The sequence below is a fragment of the Leptopilina boulardi genome, unplaced genomic scaffold (genome assembly GCF_019393585.1).
Source record: "Leptopilina boulardi isolate dan_hultmark-lab unplaced genomic scaffold, ZJU_Lbou_2.1 LbouV2_93, whole genome shotgun sequence".
Classification (NCBI taxonomy): domain Eukaryota; kingdom Metazoa; phylum Arthropoda; class Insecta; order Hymenoptera; family Figitidae; genus Leptopilina; species Leptopilina boulardi.
In genome coordinates, this window is record NW_026138042.1 from 96,025 (window position 1) to 112,664 (window position 16,640).

The following is a 16,640-nucleotide window of genomic DNA, read 5'->3' on the forward strand; positions in this document are numbered from 1 at the left end:
TTTTTTAATTCATAAATTTTTAATAAAACAATTAGTAAATGTTTATAATAATACCGACTAAGTCTGTTATGTGTGGATTGTTTGAAATTTCAAGTGGAAAAAGTGTTTTTAAATGAATATTCATCTCCTGGTGAGAAGCTCCCCACACAGCACCGAAAGTTTCCTAAACCTGTATTAAAGCTGTGCGTGCCAAGTTGGAAAAATTTACCGTAAAGCTTAGCACAGGTTGTGTAAATATGTAAATGTCCGCAATTGAGTAAATGTTTAGCGTAAAACTGTACTGAATCTTTAAATTACATATTTGGTACAGGTTTAGCGTAAAACTGTACTGAATCTTTAAATTACATATTTGGTACAGGTTTAGCGTAAAACTGTACTGAATATTTAAATTACATATTTGGTACAGGTTTAGCGTAAAAGTTGCCTGAACATTTAAAATAAATCTTTTGTAAAGTTTTATCATAAAATTTGCTTAAAAATTAAAATTAAATCTTTATTACAGTTTTAGTGTAGAAATTGTCTATAAATAATAACAATTAATAACAATAATAACAATCTATAACAATTATACAAACAAATTTAAATTTGTTTGTATAATTGTTTTGGAAAATGCAAAATTTTAATAAATATATTTGTGTACACTGTATTTGAAGTTTCATTTAATTATACCTTTTCTAATTAGTTATTTTTTTGTTTATTTCAATTGTCTGCATCATTTACAGTTAACAATTTCTCAATATCAAAAATTTAACGAAAATGTAATGAACACTTTTGTAGTTTAATTTCGCACTAAATATTTAATAAAGCTTTAATTTAAATTTATAGACAATTTCTACACTAAAACTGTAATAAAGATTTAATTTTAATTTTTAAGCAAATTTTATGATAAAACTTTACAAAAGATTTATTTTAAATGTTCAGGCAACTTTTACGCTAAACCTGTACCAAATATGTAATTTAAATATTCAGTACAGTTTTACGCTAAACCTGTACCAAATATGTAATTTAAAGATTCAGTACAGTTTTACGCTAAACCTGTACTAAATACGTAATAATTTAAAGATTCAGTACAGTTTTACGCTAAACATTTGCTCAATTGCGGACATTTACATATTTACACAACCTGTGCTAAGCTTTACGGTAAATTTTTCCAACTTGGCACGCACAGCTTTAATACAGGTTTAGGAAACTTTCGGTGCTGTGTGGGTCTTTACAGTCTTCAAGGGTGTTAAATATTGATTTAAAAAACTATTTTCACGCAAAATTTTAAACAACCCGTACATAACAGATTTAGTTTACATTATTATAAACATTTTCCCACAACTTTTATTATAGATAAATATAAGAATATTTAAAATTCTAAAACTTAGATACCTGCAATGATCATGTTATGTTTACACAAGTTTTATTTTAAATTAATAACATCTTGATTTATAATATTCATTAAAATTAAGACTAATGTTAATACAAGATTCTATAATAATGTATATTATAAAAACGGAAAGTAGAAATAGAAAGAGCGTTCATTGATAAAATTAAAAATTAACATTTCTTGAAAGGCCTAAGGGAGGAATGAAATTAAAAAAATTTGAACCTCTCTCGGACACTCTCGATATTTCCCGGGTGTCTCGAACTCGGTTTAAAAAATAAACCAACCCTTAACGTGTTAATTGCATATTTTTTTGGAATAGAAGACTCAAACTAAAAAAAGAATTTGGTCTCTCAAACTGCCGTTGGTATAACTTAAAAAGAAGTAGAAAAGTAAAAATAGCGTGAAAGGAAGAAAGTTTGATATTATTTACACTGTCTTTAAAATAAATTATATTTATTGAAACTCACTTTCTGGTTGGTAAAGTTGATGATTTTTTTTATGTTGTCATTAGATTTGTGCGCGTGAAGATGTTTAAAAATGTCAAAGATTTTAAAATTTGTATAAAGATATTTAGTGATATTTATTTATATTGAAAAAATTCTGGGACACTATATATTTAATGATAATTTTATTAGTTTGTCAATTTTTTTAAGATGACATTAACAGGTTTAACTGACACTAGAATTTTTTTTAAGTTTTCTTTGGAGCGTCTTAGTGATGACTGCACAAATGAAATTTCACAGGACCGGGACAGTCATTCGACACCGTCGGGGGAACTGGTGTATCCCCACTATGCGACTCAATCTGCAAGCTCTTGAGGCCCATAATTTTCATAGACTTTTTCTATCAAAATGTACAGTCTTTTTCTTTCAAATTTTCTTAATTTTTAATTTAACATACATATTCCTTAACTTCTTAGAATTCTAACCGTATGGTAAATCTCCTAAAAAGTTTAAATTGAAAAGATAATTAACAAGTTTCATAAAGTTTTTAAGTTATAATATTTCTAGGGAAAATAACATATCAGTAGAAACGTAAAATTACAAAATTTAAATCTTAAGACAAAAAGTAAAAAATGTTATATTTAAAAAATCTTTTGTTTTGAGTGAAAAAGTCATAATGAGTTAATGAGAAAATTAAGTGACTTTTTCTAGACTTAGGCAAAATTTCTCAAGCAAAAGAAACCAAAAAAATGTTAACTCTTACCACAAATTACGAAAATCATAAATTGCTTTGTAAAATATATCAAACCAGGCATTAGATTTTTTAAGGAAAGTGAATAAAAAAATTTGTTTAAATTTAAAAAGTTTTTTTTCTGTTTAAAAAATAATTCTTAAATTTTTTGCATTGCTTCGGTACTAAACTGATGAACTACATTTTCAAAGAAAAAAAATTAGTGTATACTTTTTGTATCTTATGTTTTAGTTTATCTCAAAAAAACATCATTTCCTAATTTTCAATAGTACACAGTTCTATGGTTATTAATTTTAGCTTTCTATTAGAAATTGAAAACGAAACATGAATGTCGGAATTGGTTAAAAGTGAAAAATAATACCTAATTTTGAATTGTTATGTAGATTTAAAAAAAGAAGTATCATTTACATCAAAACTTCTACCCCTATTACTTTCTAAAATTTTTTAAAAGAAGAATTAATATTTTAGTTACTCTCATTCATATATTAGGCAACTATTTATTAAAGAAATATCACTCCAACACCTTAATTTTTAAGTTTTTTCGCACATTCAATCTCGGATAAGCGCAGAAAAACAACTTATATCTATACTCATGAGGTACTTTGTGCATCTTTTTACATTTTTTTTTTATGTGTAGTCAATTTGTCAAATTTTTCAATTTTTTAATTTCCTTTTTTTTTAATAAATAAGTAACATTTCTAATATTTCAACATACTTAGATTTTTTAAGTATACAATGTTTATAACAAAAATTCAATATCGATAAAAATTTCATTTCTTTACTTAGCATGGCAGAATTTATTTACAAGTATTTAATATTTTTTAAAATATGACTCTTATTTTTAAAAAAGAGGATGTTTACAGGCCATATCGTTTACTCTAAGTCGAATACACACAAGATTAAAAATCATTTTGGAATTTACCTATCTTTCATGAGCAGAGCAGAATGTACGTATGTCTGATAATCACTTCGAAGTTACCACTACGTTCGCTGTGACGTTTTTTTTTAATTATTTTATTTTTATTAATAAACGAAATACGATTTTAGAGGTTTAACTGTCGTAAATCGTTTATTGAAAGAATACAAGAAACATCGGTAATTTGCAAAAGATTTTCTGAGATACGCACATTCTGTTCTGCTCATGAAAGATAAGTAAGTTCCAAAATGTCTTTTAATCATGTGTTTACTCGACTTGAAGTAAACGATATACTTAAAATTGCATATGGAGTATAAACATATAGGCCTATAGCAAAGATCCCAAGTTCCGAGAATTAACACTTATCTGAACTATTCTACTCTTATTATACGCTTGTATTAGTTTCCTCGGGTATGTTTGGGTCTGTTCAATTGATATTTTCCAGACTTTAGATATTGTGTCTCAAGCATGTTAGTCATAAAATACATACACATTTTGACAATTTGAAAGCAGCTTGATGCACATTCCTCGAAGATATCCTCTTTTCCGAGAATAAAGATTTTTCTTTAAGGATTTATTATTACTTATAACTAAGTAATTGTTAATAATAATAATAATATTACAATATTTAGTAAATACCTTTGAAACCCGTCTTTGGCGGCTTTGGTCTTTACATTATATTGTTAAATTTTTGAAATATTATTTTATATTCGCTACGAAATAGGTTTAATAAAAAAGTACCTATTAAGAAATAGAAAATAGATCGTATAAATTTCGTTATTGTTATATTAAATTCCTATTAAAAAAACCTTGGAAACGCAGCCTAAAAATGGAATTAAAAAAATAACTAAATTTATAAGTTTATAATTTTTTTAAATTAAAAATTTGATACTTCTATAATATCTAAACTTTCACTTACATCTATTCATTTGAAACTTTTAATATTCTAACATGTATTTGAGTTATTTAAAAAATTCAATTAGAAAAGATATATTTAGGTTTAGCATCAGTCAACTTAGTTAAATAAACAATTACTTATTTGTTATATTAATTTTTATACTTTTCAATCCGCAATTATGAATATTATACTCAAGATTCAAAATTTTAGGTTTTTTATTTTTGAATTAGGAATTTTAACATTTTGATATAAAATATAGTAATTTTTTTAGATTGAATAATTATTAAATTCAATTTTATAATTTTTTTTTAAACTTGAAATTTCAAAATCGTACATTTTTTTTTCTTTTTATCATTTTTAATCTTTAAAGATGTTATTTTCAAAATTTTAATATGATTCATTGATCTCAACATCAGAAATGAAAAAGTTTTAGTGGAAGTATAAAAAATAAAAAATATTAATATTTTTCGAATAAATTAATTTTTTTCTAAAAAAATTTAACATAGGTATATTCTAGCCCCGAGAAAAATTTGCATAGTAAGACGTTGAAAAAATCTTCAGAACAATGTACTGAAAGTACAATACGTTTGTTAATTTTTAAAAATTTTTTATGTTAAAGGAAAATGAAAAATAGTCTACTTTTGATCTAATTTTATCTTAGTCAACGATGAGTTTTATCTGTTTGTTACATAATTTGAAAGAGAAACTACGTTTGACCAGATTTTTAACACTATATAAATTTCAATGATCTTTATTTCAAGTAAAAGTACCTATACGTTCAATTTATTTAAAAGAAGAATTATTTTATATAAAAGATAAATGAAATTTTTTAGAAATTTTAATATTTGTCAATTTAATGAAGGGATGTTTTCATGAAGATTTATGTTTCTTTAAAATAAAGGGACGCATGATTATGTTCTAAAAATCATTAGTCATAATTTACATTTTATCGAATTTTATTTGTCCTAATTAGTTTTGAGCCGAATTTTTATTTGTTCGAAATAGTATTTTGCATAATTTTCATCAATCCGATTTTCTATATTATAGAATTTTTATATAACCGAAAATTCACTTCACAGAATTTTTATTTCTTCGAATTTTTATTTGATCGAATTTTCATTTAACATAATAGGCATTTTAAAGACTTTTTATTGGGTAGAATTTCATTGAATATAATTTTCATTCAGATGAATTTTCATTTGTTTGAATTATTATTTGATATAATTTCCATATAATCGATTTTTCATACTAGAAAATTTTTACTTAACCGAAAAATCATTTAATAGAATTTCTAATTGATAGAATTTTCATTTGTCCGCATTTTCAAATGGCCGAACAAACAATCGACAGAAAGATTTCAGCGCGATTTTTAAATTCAACCAATCACAATTTTATGGATAATTTTTTATTGGTTGATATTAAAAATCGCGCCGAAATCTTTCTATCAATTGTTTGTTCGGCCATTTGAATATTCTGTCAATTAGAAATTCTATTAAATGATTTTTCGGTTAAGTAAAAATTCTCTAGTTAGAAAAATCGATTATATGGAAATTATATCAAACAATAATTCGAACAAATGAAAATTCATCTGAATGAAAATTCTATTCAATGAAATTCTACCCAATAAGAAATTCTTTAAGATGCCTATTATGTTGAATGAAAATTCGAGCAAATAAAAATTCTGACAAATAAAAATTCGAAGAAATAAAAATTCTGTGAAGTGAATTTTCGGTTATATAAAAATTCTGTAATATAGAAAATCGCTTTGATGAAAATTATGCAAAATACTATTTCGAACAAATAAAAATTCGGCTCAAAACTAATTAGGACAAATAAAATTCGATAAAATGTAAATTATGACTAATGATTTTTAGAACATAATCATGCGTCCCAAAATAAATATGTAATACAAAACAATAATGTAAGAAATGTGCATTCTTCTTTAATTTGCACACTTTCCAAAGTTTTCAGTAAAAGTTAATAATCTTTCATTTAAAGAAATTATGTATTTTTATAAGAAAAAAAAAGTAAATGTAGATTGTTAAATTGCCAATAAAAATTTACAAGTTTCAAATTTTTGATACTCGACTAAATGACGTAAATTAATTAATTACAATTGCTTTAAAAATATATTTTTCATTTTCTTATTGTAACATTTAACTTTTTTTAGATGAAAAAAAATAATTCAGAAATAAACATCTCTAGAGTGGGATCATTAGGTTTGACTGAAAACACTTGCGGTAACCGCCCAGTTTTTCCTTCTTCTACAAGTATTGACCAACCAAAAAACTTTTCTTCCCAACAAAGATTTAGTACCCTCACAATCTGTGTTAAAAACAAAGATCCTTCGTGACCGTCACGCACATTTTAAAAAGTGATTTTTTCAAGTAATCTTGAATCCTTAAGCACGCCTGCTTTTTCTAGTGTGTCACTCACATTGCCATAAAGTCATATAAGAAGAAGTTGCTTGAGATTTTTGTGCCTTCACACGAGAGAAAAAAATACATTATCAACTTCATCGCACAGAAAGTAAGTGAATTAATATAATTTATTTTTAAAAAGTAGATGTAATATTAATTTTTCTTTCTTTCGCGCTATTTTTGTCTTTTCTCTTATTGAAATGACACCCGTGGAAGTTTGAAAGACCGAATTTTTTTTCGAATTTAAGTCTTCTATTTTAAAATCCCATATGAAATTATTAATTAACGGTTTCTTTTCTATTTTTTTGAACCACGTTCGAGACACCCGAGAAATATCGAGAGTGTCCGAGAGAGCATCTAATTTTTTTATTTTAATAAAAAATGATTTTTAAATTTGAGCATAAAAAATTATTTAAAATAGTAAAAATTAAAATAACGTAAACAATAAAGTTTAAATTTATTAACACATAAATATTGTTATTTTATGTATTATTAATACAGGGTTGAAACAGCGCCTGGAAAACATGGAAATCATGAATTTTCTAAGAAAGCCTGGAATACCTGTAAATTTCATGGAATTTTAAAACATTAACTAAAATTTCATCAATTTCAGTGATTCCTATAATTTTTGTCAATTGCAAACTTGAAAATTGGAGAATAAAATTAAGTATTATTATAGATAAAAAAAGCAATATTTGAAGTCATTTTTTGATGCTTTTTGCCTTCATAAGTCAAACATTATCTATCTTATTAAATTATTCTAATGTGAATGTTTAAATAATTTATATAAATACAATTTAATAAATTGAAAATGTCTATAACTGACTAAGAAATTTTCAATTTACCAGGTTTTCAAATACTTTCAAATAGATGAAATTCCAGGAATTCATATAAATTTCATAATTTTGTCAAATGTACCATAAATTCCAGTTTTTTTAGTCTCCCCAATACCTTAAAGTCGTAAGTTTATCCTCCAGAATTAGAATTGTGGAATCATTTTTTTTAATGAAAGAGAAACATTTTTTAAATTTCTAAAATAATTAACTTTTTTTATGTTGGTGAGGTTTAAATTTGAAGGATAGTATTCCATTAAGTAAGAACTACTTATAAATATTAACAATTAACTTTTTTCTTGAAAAATGGAAGCCGAAAAAATTGTATAAAAAAAATTTCTAAATGTTAAGAACATTTTTGAAACAAAAAAGAGTCTCATTAAATATATAAAACTCGTTATTTAGATTTATTGTGTGGATCGCGTAAAATAAACCTGCTTGAATTAAAAAAAAACAAGTTTTTCTATTAAAAAGTGATTTCAAATATTTATCATTTTTTTAGTACAACTTTGACGTCTTGCATTTTTGAAGAAAAAAAATCATACACATTAACATTTACAAATAAATCTCATTCTATTGAAAATATCTTTAAAATAATCCTGATAACTAAAGAACGCGTCCTTTATATAGAAGTTATTTAAATTTTTATTAAAACGCTGAAAATGATATATTTTTAAAATGCTCAAATAGAACATTGACAGAATGACGTTTTCTAGATGATATTCTTCTCACAATCAACTTTCAAATCCTGTACTATTTAGATCGGTAGTGTATTTGCAGAAAATAAATTAAAAATTCATTAATGATTAATTATACAATTAGATATTTATACGAAAAATTAATGTGTAAAATTAATCAATTAATAAAATTGTTGAAAAACGTGAGGAAGTCATGAAATTTCAAAATCATATGTCTGTAACAAATGTGGTACCCCTTTCTTGTTTTCTATTTACAAATAACATTATAATAATGCCTCCAAGTGAGGCAGCGCTATCTACATTGAAACTAAAATTTTGGAAAATTTCCAACAGCCTTTTCTTGAAAACAAGAAGGTAAAATGCTTTTTCCTTTATGGATAATTGATTATTGGCAATATATACACCAGCTAAAACTTTTTTTGAGTTAAAATAATGAAAAAAATTTCATGTCAATAAATTAAATATGAGCGCACTTTTTTCACAAAAACTGTAACAGTACTTTCTCAGAAATTACAATCAAAAATGCAATTTCCATTTGGAAAGTTAATAACCGCTAAAAAATACACCACCTAAGATTTAACAATCACGAAAATAACAAAAAAAATTTAATTAAATATTTAACATATTGATACTGTTTTACTGATTGTGACAACCCTTTGGTAGATTATGTATCTCAGGTGGTTAGCAACAGCACCAATCTTCTCCTTTCGGCTTTTTTTTTGTTATTTTCGTGATTGGTAAATCTTAGGTCGTGTATTTTTTAGCGTTTATTAATTTTCCAAATGGAAATTGCATTTTTGATTGTAATTTCTGAGAAAGTACTGTTACAGTTTTTGTGAAAAAAGTGCGCTCATATTTAATTTATTGACATGAAATTTTTTTCATTATTTTAACTCAAAAAAAGTTTTAGCTGGTGTATATATTGCCAATAATCAATTATCCATAAAGGAAAAAGCATTTTACCTTCTTGTTTTCAAGAAAAGGCTGTTGGAAATTTTCCAAAATTTTAGTTTCAATGTAGATAGCGCTGCCTCACTTGGACCTGGCCTTAAGCATCATCAAGCATTTATGACCGCTACAAAAATTATTAACTTTTTGTAGCAGTCATAAATAAAAAATATCTTTATATAAAATATAAATTTAAAATATCTTTAATTCATACATGAAATGTATGTAAATTAGAATTTATTCATACAATTTTTATTGTAAAATAATAAAGTTGCTAGAATTGATTTTAAAAACATGACAAATAGGTATTTGTAAAAAATTTTCTTTCTCAAAGATTCATAGAAATTTTAACAACTATAAATAATGTAAATGCTTCGTCATGTTCTTAGGCTTATTTTAAATTGAGTTTTCTACATAATTAACATAATTTTCATACGTTTACGTGTAATTTATTCTTAAGAAATGAAAGCATTTTAACTTGTAAAAAGAATCCAAAAAATTAAAATCATTTTCTAAACATAATATTTATTTAAATTAGGAATAATTTATATGAAGCAATTTACTTGTGAAATATAAATGATATTGAGTTTCTTACAATTTACAAAATAGTTTTTGGTATGAAAAAATCAAAAATAATTATTATGAGTATTATTGTATAAATATTATTATGCATAGTATTTTAATACAAATTTTACAGCTCGCATTTTTCAAGAAAAAAAGTTATTGCTTACGACCAATTGTCATTTTTGTAAAAAATTACTTCCAAAATAAACCTAGAAGCATTAAAAAGCGTTCACTATTTTAAAAGTTATTAAAATTTTTATATTTATGAAACTAAAGTTATAATTTATGGAGGATGAAAATTAATTATAATGCTTGCAAAATTAACCTGTGAAATGTTTGACCTACAAGATTTTTATATCAATTAATTACAAAATATTTAATTATTAAATTGAATAAAAACTTACCACTTATAAAGTAATGATGAATTTTCACATTATTTTAGCACTTTTATGTTTCACTTCATGAGCATTTACAAAATATTTTATTTGATACAACTGTCACTTTGTTAATTTTTCATATTCTTAAAAGTAATTAACTTCTTTATTGCCGATTAAAGAAAAAATTATAAACAAACAGACTATTTACGTAAATCAAGATTCGTGGTAGAGAATCGACGCCAAGAAATTTTTTCAAACAGCGAATCTATTTTCTTGAAATATCGGCATTATTCGACCAAAATTGGATATCTCGAAAAGTTCTTTATCGATTTCGTTTAAACTTTCTTGTCGAGTAAAAAATGTCAAAAAATATCTTCTTTAAAATAATTCTTATGTTTTTGATAAATTAAGAAAATTAGGCTGAAAAAACAAAAATTAATGATTTTTTAAATATTTGCTCACACCTGGAGCCTATAGTTCTTAACTGAATTGCCTGATACTCACGTATAATATCAATTGTGTAAAAATATCGATAAATTATTACGGATTCTTTAGTACACTGAATACATTTTAAAACTTAGTTTTTATAGTAAATATATCTATTTTTTAAATTTTTGACCCACTTGGAGCTCATTATTTTCTACCAATTCATGTATTTTCCAAAAATGCATTTTACGCAATGAAAAAAAAGTGACTACGTAAAAATGGCAACACTAAGTTAAACAAAATGATTAATTTATTATTACATATTATAAGTTATTATTATTATTTTAATTGAAATTAAACAAAAAGTATTGAAATCTCAACCAAACCATCTTCGATGCAAAAATTTACGGAAAGTAAAACTTATCTTAGTTCTTGAAACAATTTTAGAAATGCAAGTTAGCAAAGTAAAATGTATGGTTGTAGTTTAGATTTTAACAAACCGTATATTAAATTATATTTTTAAAGTATGCGTGTAATGAAAAAAATATAATAGAGTTTAATAATTCTTCAAATAATTAAAATTAAAATCGGATTTCTAATTTCACGCCAAGTTTTTCAATTTTTCCTATGAAATAAATTTTTATTAATTAGAAATCCGATTTAAATTTCAATTGTTTGAAGAATTATTAAACTCTATTACATTTTTCATTACACGCATATTTTAAAAATATAATTGAATATACGGTTTGTTCTAAACTATAACCATACATTTTACTTGGTTAACTTGCATTTCACAAATTGTTTCAAGAACAAAGATAATTTTTACTTGGCGTAATCTAAGATTTTTTTTATCAAGGATGTTTTGGTTGATTATAGTATTAAATAGAGACATATTTGACTTTTGGAGTTGAAGATTGTTGAAGTTTAAAAAATAATTTTATTTTAAAATAAAAAACATTTCCTCTCAAGTTAATATAAATGTAATTTTATTCAAAGTTGAAGTTACATAGAATCTAATTTTTAAAAAATTGCATATTATACTAACCGCAATATGAATGTAAAATTTTTAAGCTAGATTATTTTCAAAAAATCGAATTTTTTGAAATGAACACGGAAAGAAAAGGTATCCCTATTGAAAAAAACACGTATAATTATACGTATTATTATACGTATTATTATACGTACAATTATACGTATTATTATACGTATAATAAGACATACGAATTTGAAACAAGAATTATACGTATAATTATACGTATAATTGTACGTGTTTTTTTTCAATAGGGATATATTTTTGTTTATTAATATACTGCTCTGAGTTTCGATCCGATTAGTGAAGAAGCAGCCGAATGCCAGAGTAATTAGTGAAATTGAAATTCCAGTTATAACTTTTTTTTCATTTTCGCGATTTTTTTTTGAGAAAAATTTCAGCAAAAAAAATTTAAAGGACAATATCTTTTATTAATTTAAGTCTTCTGAATGTGATGGTACGGTTCATTTTGCTATTTTTTAAGTGTTTTAAAAGTTATTGTGCTTTTGTCTTAATACATACACTTGGGGCGAGATCACCATCACGCATTATATAAGTCTTTATTTAATTTTTAATTATTATTAATGAAAGATTTCATTTTATATAACAAATTTGTGGTCAGAAAGCCCAAAAGCAATTTTGATCCTAATAATTAAAGCGACAATCTCTGAAAATTGCAAAAAATTTTGATTAATTTTTAATTTTTAATTATAAAAGATTTAATTTTCTATAATAAATTTAGTGTTATAAAATAGTTCTAATTTGTATTTATTTTATGTTTTCCAATGATTGTTTAATCATTTTTTAATTTTTACTACAAAAAAAACATAAGTGGTGATCTCGCCCCAAGTATTGGGGCGAGATCACCCCGTGCAATGGTAACGTAGATTGGCTGTTGCTCGAAATAATGAAGAGACCGGAACTTGCATCAATGGAGTAAAATGTAGCCAAAGAGTCTATCTTTCAAACCTTTTTTGGTTTTTGTCTTTATCGGATCGTGGATGGGAAATATAGTTCAAAAACTGAAAAAGTGGTGATCTCGCCACACTCTACCCTATTTCTGAACAAAAGACAAAAACAAATGAATTTTCAGACGAAAAGGTTATATTTCTAAAATGACTGCTAAAAATTCTATAGAACAATCTATAGAACAAAAGAAAATGTAAATAGTATTCTAACGGAAAAAAACACCACTTTCGCATGAACGAGAAAAAAATCCTTATTTATCGGTAACTGTAATAAAAAAAAATCAAAATCTATCACTTCGGTTTTGAAAAAAAACACTTTTCAGAAATAGTTTTAATTTTTCAATTAATTTCATTGGAAATACTTTATTTTTTATTACATATTCGAAATATTTACGAAAAAAAGAATAATTACCATATATTATGGAGTCATATTTTTTAAAAGCATCAAACTTTAAAAATTCATAATTTTCATCATTTTCATCAAAATACAAAATAAAAAAACATGTATTTCTTTATTTTTCATATCGATTCCGGAAAAAATTATTTCCATAAAAAAAAGTTGTTACTTAAAATCTGAAAAAGAATGCCACATGTAATACTTACCTCAATGCTTGTGTTTCAAAAGTGAATTTTTCTTCTCCTTTAATAGATAATTTCTTACCCAATAACCTGCTATTTCAAATTGCAGATACACACCTATGGATTTACAGAACGAAAATGAAAATGAAGGTGAAGAAGTAGAAGACGAAAGTAACATGGAAGGAAATATTAATCAAGATTTAAATTTTGAAGATGATGATGACAATAGAAGTATAAATTATGATGCAGATGTAGAGGCACAGGATAATGAAGATGAAGATGATGAAGATGAAAATGAAGAAGAAGAAGAAGAAGAAGAAGAAGAAGAAGAAGAAGAAGAAGATGCTTATAATGATAATAATGAGGAAGAAGTGGTAGACGAAGAAGAGTTAGAAGCAGAAGAAGAAGAAGAAGTAGAAGAAGAAGAGGTTGAAAATGAAGAACAAGAAAGAGGAGAAGATATTGAAATTGAAGATGATCAATTAAGAGAAAGACCAGAAATTCCTGATGTAGAAAATATGAGGGTAGAAGAAGAACAACAGCAAGACAGAGAACAACAGCAAGAAGTAGCAGAACAACAAGAACAGGGGCAAGAAAACAATGAAGATATTGACGTGGGGACAGATGAGGAAGTAGAAAGAAATGATCGTCCGGAAAGAACTTTATTTCAAGGACTTAGAATTGTCGGAATGAGAGCACCTTTAAGACACAGTGAAAACTTAAGAGCAATCGATCATTGCCTTGTTGCTTTAGCTCAATCTTTAAAAAATCACACTACATATCAGGCCCTATTAGATCATTTAAAATGGATTAAAAATTCGTTTCAATTCATTAATATTCCAACAAACAAAAAATCGCTATGGAAAATGTTAGGAAGAAATAAATCACATCTGATATACCGTTTATATTGTGCAGCTTGCCACGACAAAATCGGTAATAGCAAAAGAGTTATTAAAAATTGCACTTGCGGTAAATGTGGCCCTACAATGGATAGAACAAATGTAGCAACATTTATTCAAGTTAAATTGTATCCGCAGTTACGTGATATTCTGAGAACTCCCAATATAGCAGATAAACTGCAATACAAACAAAGCAGAATAAAAAGAGATATACATGCAATAGAAGATGTTTTTGATAGTTCGGGATATGTAAATTTAAGCAGACGAGGAAAATTTTTGCACAATAATTTTAATTTAACCTTAACATTATGGACAGACGGAATGAAATTGACAAAATCTTCTCGAGCAACTACATATCCAATTGTATTTCAGATAAACGAGTTGTCACCTCATGCTCGCAAAAACCATCTACTCTTAGCTGGAATATGGATTGCTAATGAGGAGCCTTTGATACAAAATATTTTCCGGCCTACTATCCTAGAACTTGCTGATTTATACAACGAAGGAATCCGTTGGACACCCAATGGTCAAAATGAAGTGACAAGCAAGGTGATTGTTACCGTCTTTACTGCTGATTCTGTCGCAAGACCAAAAGTTTTGCGTATGAAGCAGTATAACGGTAAATTTGGGTGCTCATTCTGCTACGCTCCAGGTGAAAGAATAGAGAGAAAAAGGGTATATCCTGCTAGACACCATGCCTTAAGAACTCATGCAGAAATAATTACGCATTCTCGGGAAGCAATAACGTCAGGAAATCCAGTTAAGGGGGTCAAAGGATTTTCAAGCCTTGCATATCTCCCTCTATTCGACCTTGCAAGAAATGTACCAGTTGATAGCTGCCATGCGGTATTTCTTGGAGTAGCAAAAGAAATGCAGAGTAATTTCATGGAAGATACAGGTATGAATTTTAATTCTTGTAATAGAAGGGGTATCTTGTCTTGATACTTTCATTAAATTATACAATAAACTAGACTATTATCGATGTTAAATGCTTCTTTTCACTTCTCGTTTTTCATTTAATTTATTTAATCTTTCCACAGGTAGAGAGTATTACATTGGATCACCTACAGATTTAAGTACTATCAATTCACGGCTTTTAAAAATTAAGCCCCCTACGCGAATCTCACGTCAACCTCGTGAAATCAAAACTTATAAAATTTGGAAGGCTTCAGAGTGGAGAAATTGGCTATTATATTATGCTCTTCCTTGTCTTGATGGACTTTTAGGGAGACGCTACTTTCAACACTTGACAAAATTGTGCAAAGCTATGTTTATTTTGCATAGCTCATCAATTCTTCCAGCGGAACTTGATCTGGCAAAACGTTTATTAAATCAATTCGTGAGGGAGTATCAAAATTTATATGCCATAGAAAACATGAAATTCAACATCCATTTGTTACTCCACTGCGTTGATTCTGTTAAAAGATGGGGGCCATTGTGGGTCTATTCTGCTTTTCCTTTCGAAGCCTTTAATAGAAAAATTTTAGATTCTGTTACAAGTCCTTATGAACGAGGTGATCAAATAATAACCCGATTTTTTTTGAAAAATTTTTTAATAAACGCTATTAATGATGTGCCTATCGCAAATGAAACTAGACAAGAAATTGAACGCCTCCTAGGGATTCACGTCCATCAAATACCAGAAGAAATGGTAGAAGGTCGTTATTTTGTCGGTGTTGGAAAGGCAACTGTTAGAAGACCCACAGAGGAAGAAATTCGCGTAATGCAAGCTGCAGGTAAAATAATCGATCCCGCAACTAATATGCATACGTATAAAAAATGTATAATAAACGGAACTAATTATGAAATTTATAGTAGGTCTGCCGCTAAGAAAAAAAGTTGCGATTACGTGGTATATGGTAGACACGGATTTCTACTAATAGACACTATATTGTCATACACCCGCAATAATATAGTATCATCAGGCGTTTTAGGTAAAAAAATAAACAACTTGAGAGAGGCATTTAATTCTCGTCACATAAGACATGTACGTATGACAGAATCGAGAGCATTTTTCCCATTTGAAAACATTTTTATGCCAGCAATAATAATAAAATCAGGAAACAATCTCTTTTCAACACCGCTATGCAACATTTGGGAAACGGATTAGCGTAGCTTCGGAAAATACAAATATTAAAATAGTACTAATAGCAGTTCGTAAATAATAAAATTTTTTGGATCTTTTCAAAGTATAAACATTATTTTTGCACAGTAAATTTGAAATCCCTGAAAATAACTAAGTGTTAGTAAACATTTTATACATCTTTTAATTAGATCCTGTAAAGTAATTAATATAAATATAATAAAATAGTTAATACAAGTGTACTAAAAATTGTATGTGTCAAAACTTATATAAACTCATGAAACTGAAAATAAACCATTTTACACTATATTGTAGCTTTCTACATTACAATAATATTATACATTATAATATTAATAAAGTAAAAGAAATTGAAATAAAATTTATATTTTATTTGAATTCCGGAAACGATTATAATAAATCATTCAAACATTTTAT

At 26.2% G+C, this 16,640-nt stretch overlaps 1 protein-coding gene across 1 annotated transcript; it reads left to right on the plus strand.

Annotated features, from left to right (window-relative positions):
- Nucleotides 1-13,342: 13,342 nt before the first annotated feature.
- On the plus strand, nt 13,343-16,335 carry LOC127290880 (uncharacterized). Its single transcript, XM_051319701.1, has 2 exons — nt 13,343-15,020; nt 15,163-16,335. The coding sequence occupies exons 1-2, from the start codon at nt 13,343-13,345 to the stop codon at nt 16,230-16,232; spliced, it is 2,748 nt and encodes a 915-aa protein (XP_051175658.1). The 3' UTR covers nt 16,233-16,335.
- The last annotated feature ends 305 nt before the right edge of the window (nt 16,336-16,640 follow it).